The 5995-nt window shown below is 37.7% G+C and overlaps 1 protein-coding gene across 1 annotated transcript in view; it reads right to left on the bottom strand.

Moving 5' to 3' along the window:
- The window catches only part of LOC140338895 (uncharacterized), a 48397-nt gene that overhangs the window by 2931 nt on the left and 39471 nt on the right, over window positions 1-5995 (bottom strand). The window contains exons 16-21 of the mRNA XM_072423213.1: window positions 5666-5801; window positions 4118-4236; window positions 3311-3402; window positions 3067-3181; window positions 2886-2983; window positions 2166-2277 (exon numbers count right to left, since the gene is read on the bottom strand). Coding sequence (XP_072279314.1) covers window positions 2166-2277; window positions 2886-2983; window positions 3067-3181; window positions 3311-3402; window positions 4118-4236; window positions 5666-5801 — 672 coding nt within the window. The remainder of the gene's footprint in view (window positions 1-2165; window positions 2278-2885; window positions 2984-3066; window positions 3182-3310; window positions 3403-4117; window positions 4237-5665; window positions 5802-5995) is intronic.

Genomic DNA, 5995 nt, shown 5'->3' with positions numbered 1-5995 from the left:
ACTACATATCTCCCATCCTATTGTGTGTGAAATTCCCCCACCTACTAGATTGTAAGCTCTTCGGGGCAGGGTCCTCTCCTCCTATATCACTATCTGTATTAGTCTGTCATTTGCAATCCCTATTTAATGTACAGCGCTGAGTAATATGTTGGCGCTATATAAATCCTGTTTCTTAATAATAATAATAATAATAATAATAAAATATGAACTATCCAGTGAGTCAGCAGTAAAAGAACAGCATGGAAAAAACCTGCATGTAATACACTTTTTGTCTTTTTAACTTGCTCTGTGAGGTTAACAAAATCATATTGTCTAGCCACTTGCTCAGTAATACCCGGGTATGTCAGCTAATATTCTCTGGCAGTGTATAATTTACCTAAACCCTAAAGCAAGGAAATGAACAATGTTCCTCATGAAAACATGTTCAACACAGAACTTAAAGTCAAGTAATACTTGGAATATTTTTTTTCATTAGATCTAATTCCCAAATAGGTAAAAAAACTTAAAATGACCTAAAATAAAATTCGTTTTTAGAATCATAAGTTTGGTAGGCAACACTGTTCCATGGTTGGTGTACTGATAATTATCAATTCCTTGCTTTGCTTCCATACCATGGAATTCCTTCCATGCTAGCATTTAAGATTTAAAAACACTGATCGCTTTTTCATGGAAAAGTGAACTAACAAGGACCAAATTTAATTTTCAGAAATTTAAGTTTTGCCTTTCGTACACCACAACCTTTTCAGTCTTTCAATGATGTTCTCTGCAAATATGAAGGCACTGAGAAGCAATTTAAAATGAAAATCTGTGTTTAAGTCACTTGATCTGCTTCCATTTGACCGTAGAATGTTCCTAACAGATTGTGGAAAAGAAAAAAAATTCTTGTTAGGAAAGTTGGAGGGACTGGTATGTATCACATAGCCTAGGTCTCTCAGGCAAATGTATTTCCCCTTTGCTGGGTTGCAAAATAAACATTTTTTGGGTAAGTCTTGCTCACCTCCTTAACCTGATGCAGCTCTTACTTTTCATATCTTGAAAAACCCCTGATAAAATCAACATATTGGGGAAGTGTCCCTTTGCGGTGATGACTAGGTGTCCTTATAGACACCTAAAAACATCATTAGAGTAGTTGAGCTGACTCTGCTAAGTGGTGTTTGCCCCAAAACTACGAAGGTGTCATCAAATGGGAGGCCAGCCACAGTTCAAGGAACCCCTAGCAACCTTTGAAGTAACCTTGGTTAAGAAAGGCTTGTATGCATTCAGTGTCATTAAAATATGTTTGGTGTTTCTCTGGCCTGGGCAGAGGTTTATTTGTAATAAATATTAATGATATTATTGTAATAGTGACACTCCTGCATTCTTCTTCCATTTCTGGTGCAACTCTTAAACTTGCCGGTTTATTAAAGTCCCAGTTGGAGAAAATTTGTAACCCATGGCTTCATTGGATACAATCTCATACTCCTTAAACCTAAACCAATTTGCTTCAGATATTGTACTATGATCTTTCAGACCTATTTTAAAATATTTGATCAACTTCATAAAATATGAAAAACTTTGGAAAAGTGAAAATCTCCACTCTCTTTTTTTAAATCTTTTCTCTTTTACACTTTTTTTTGACTTTCATTAGTTATTCTTTTGTTAAATGTTATATTTATTCTGGCCAGCATCAGAAGTTGGTGCATCTCAGAGTATTTCAAATAACCCAGAGGTGCCTGCTGTCTAAGTCTGCAGTTGGTTTAATACTTCGCGCTTTAGCATAGGCGCTGTCCCCAATGAGATTATGGGGTTACATCTTAGCCTATTCCACCAAAGCCACTGTCACCCTCTCGTAAATTAACACAGGTCTTTATTTTTCCACATAGTGCTTGTGACTTGTGTCCTTGGTATTTTTGAAATGTATTCATTTGATACTTCCACCACCCTAACTGTTTCAAAATCACCATTTATTGCTCACATAATGTTTATCACAAAATAGATTTTTTAATCATTCCTCCACCTTTGATGAGGGCTGGGTAAGCAAATATAAAGCTTTTGAGAAAAATAACATGTAATCTCAGATTTGGTCTCAGTGGTTGCAAACCTCAGGTGTGTCAGTTCTATGTGGTAATTTATTTATTTATTTTTATTATAATTTTTAGGTATTTAGTGATCCACCTATTTCCCACCTGTGACGATCTCTTGAGGGATTTCCTCCTCCTTATAGGGATCATCATCGTTCCCATACATCTCTTCTGCTTCCTCCTTCACTTGAACTTTAATATAAATCAGATTTTCATTCTGGGTAACCGATAACACAAAATAAAATCTATAAGTGAATATTATTGCTATATGAGATCCACTAAATGACTACATACAGCACATTCTGCAACACAGCATAATCACTGGTAAACTGGTAGGTTAGGAGGAAATTGTATAAGATTTTTAAGCCAATTTAATTTTATAATAATATATATTTTAACCTTTATACTATATTACTTTATTTATACAATCTTTTTTTCCAAAGAAATGACAAAGGATTACCAGAGCACTGTGGGTTATCAGCAAAAACAGAACAACAGTCCTTAAACCCAGTAAGGATGTGCCTACTAGGACTCATTAACTTAAGAAAAACATTTAAGTATAAAAAAGTCAAGAACCACCTAGCTATTAAAAATTAAAATACATGTATGTACAATATTCCATATTTACTCACAAAACAGCTAAAAAAGAACCCACTTTTTTTGGCTCTAACTTTCTATAAAAGTGTCCGAGTCAGTACTACAAATAGTAGGTTGGTCACATGACACAAGTTACTGTTAGAAAATAAACACATGGCAAAGGAACTGAATGAAGCTTGAACTCCTCCACCGTAGCCATATTATATAAAGACATTCAGCTCCATCTACCTGATCCTCCTGAGGGATCTCCTGATGTTTCTGTTGGGAATTCCAGGAATACAGAGGACAGGGACATCTCTCTGGGGTATTTTTGTCGCTGGGCCCATCTGTTAGAAAAGCAAAAAACAGATTGTTGTGATGATTAAACAATGAGAATTTGGGACTATATCTTGGATTTGGTGTTAATTACCTGTGCTGATCTCAGGAGGGATTTCCTCCGTCTTAAAAGGCTCATCATCATTGATCACATCCAGATCTTCCGCTTCCTCCTTTACTTCAACTTTAATATCATAAAAATTTTCACCCTGAAATATGTATTGGTACACTATGTTACCTGAGAAAAAATAATTGTATTCAAATAAATAATTTTAGTGCGTTGTCATCATATAACGTAGATTCACTGTATTACTTAATAGGACTCTCCATTTATATACCATATCGTCTTGAGGGATCTCTTGATGTTGATGTGTGGAGTCCCAGGAAAACAGAGGACGGGGACATCTCTCTGGGGTATTTCTGGATCCATCTGTAAGAAACACACACGCTGACTGAATACATTGTTATTATTATTATACAGTGTTTATATAGCGCCATCATATTATGCAGCGCTGTACAAAGTCCATAGTTATGTCACTAACTGTCCCTCAAAGGAGTGTCCTACTATAGTCATATGTCATTAATGTAGTCTAAGGTCAATTTAGGGGGAAACCAAACCTAATCTAACTGCATATTTTTGGGATGTGGGAGGAAACCGGAGTACACGGAGGAAACCCACGCACACGGGGAAAACCTGCAAACTCCATGCAGATAGTGTCTTGGCTGGGAATTCCAACCTAGGACATAGCGCTGCAAAGGCCGTAGTGCTAACCCCTGAGCCACCATGCTGCCCGTTTCCATGTCTTTATATCAGAAGATGAATGTATCTGGACCACGGCTGCCAACCTGGCTTTTATTTTGTAACTGCAGCATGTAGTTCGTTTTTCTTACTTAGAATTCTTTCCTTGGCTTGGGCCAATAAAAGAAAGCACATCTTTCGTCTGCAGTCTATTATATTCTCCAACTCGCATGATAGGTTTCTGGACTCTACTGTTGCATATAACATTCTCTGACTTATGTGCAGCCCTTTAGTAATGTCAGGGGACACACTTGAGGTCCCCTATATCAAGGACATTAACCACATATAAACTAGGATGCTTTTTAAAACGTAAAATGTCTTACAAGGAATGAAAGTCTCCTCCTACCTAGTGATGTGAGGGGCAGCTGGTTCTCCATCATGACATCCTCATACAGTCCCTTGTATCCTTCTAAACTCCTCCACTCCTCTTTGTGTCCCGATCTATACTGTTTTGTAAAGTTCATACTGTAAAAAAATGAACAATGTGATGTCAATTTAAAAAAAATGCAAATAAGGATTGTAAACAATTTGGAATTGTAGATCATATACAGTATTCTTCTGGGAAAGCCGTGTGGTTACTGAAAAGTGCCGGGGGGTGTGCCCGGCTAAAAAGGGTGCATATAGGACATTAACTTTTGCTGTCAGAAGGACAACACCACTTAATTTTAACTAAATTATGTCCACACACTGTTCAATATTGCTTTATCCATATTTTATCATTTCTGTGAGCCATCTTGAGGGGTTGATTCCATTTATTCCTCAACATAGGATGGCAATACTAAAACTGTAAGAGAGGTAATAGAGAATAATTTCATATAGGAAATTCTCAGTAGGAACCATTTTCATTCCATTTACTGGTCATGTAATACGTCATTGGTCATGGTCATGTCCTATCCCAAACCCATCCCTCTGCTCATTTATCAGACTACTATTACTGGTTGTACCTAATGCAGCAATCAATCAAATGAGAAGGTGGATAATCGGTGCAGGACAGGTAGGGACCACAATTTTCAGCCCTCCCTGGAAATATTGGAAGAGAATCACAAACTAACGCGGTGTTCATATGGAGTCAAACATAAGGGATATACATCTGAGGTCTGCATCTAGCAGGCCAGAAAACAACATCAGGGTACAAATATTAAACATTTGTCCCATGCATTAAAAATCACACAGCTGACAACACATCACCTTGACGGGACGGGAGGAGAAAGCCTCATTCAATGAGTTATTAAAGCTCTCTAAGCCTGGAGAGAATACACTTTCATCAGTAAAGCTAGGTGATCCAGCAAACCTGGAATGGATTTCTTAAAAGTCATTTGTTAGCAAATGTTTTCAATTCCTGACCAGATCCATTGCAGGTTTGCTGGATCATCCAGCTTTACTGATGAAAGTGTATCATCTCCAGCCTTGGAGAGCTTTATTAAATCAGGTCCTTCAAGTGCATCTAAATAGAAATTCACATCTCCCCAATGGCAGGAGACCTATTTTTGGGCTTCTGTTTGGATGTGTTAGCTAATATTGATCAGAAGTAGACAAGTTGTGTTCTATGTACAAACGATCTAGTAAATCCGATCGAACACAATGTCAGATATCGTACAGCGACGTGCTGTTCTTCGGACGTCCAGCTAATCTGGCCAAACACAACATTTGCAATGATTTGCTACTGAGCCATTGTGCTTTTTTCCCCTTTTATTGTGGTGAAATAGGAAATAAATTAACGCATTTCTATACGACATGGATAGGGTCTGCCAGGGAAATACCCCCCAGCACAACTCACCAAATAATGTTCTACATCTTAAGTAGGTAGGTGAGGGTTTGCTGAGGCAACATGATCCTAAATAGTACACAAAGAGTGTTGGGATCCCATTGACTCATAATAAGAAGACAATATTACCTCCTCCTCACTGGACATTCTCCAGCCTCAACCCCGTCAGAAGCTGTTCCTAAGGGAAGAAATAAGAATGTAGTTTTGGATTCCTTAGATGAGCTACATAAAAATGGCCGCCGACCTCCTGCAGCCAAGTTGGTCACTGAGTACTAGGAGTTGTCTCTTTTCTCCCGTTGGTGTATTATACTCCAGAGCAGACACTAGAGAACAAACTTACCACAGATCTCCTCTTTGTAAACCAGCGGCGGCCATTTTGTCGTAGCAAATATAGACTGACACAAAACGAAACATTTTAAAATTCTCATTATTAATGAGGGACCTGTTTCGAATTTAGTG

Source organism: Pyxicephalus adspersus, chromosome 10, assembly GCF_032062135.1.
Source record: "Pyxicephalus adspersus chromosome 10, UCB_Pads_2.0, whole genome shotgun sequence".
Lineage (NCBI taxonomy): Eukaryota > Metazoa > Chordata > Amphibia > Anura > Pyxicephalidae > Pyxicephalus > Pyxicephalus adspersus.
Note: the sequence above shows the minus strand (reverse complement) of the source record. Positions and strands in the feature narration are given on the sequence as shown.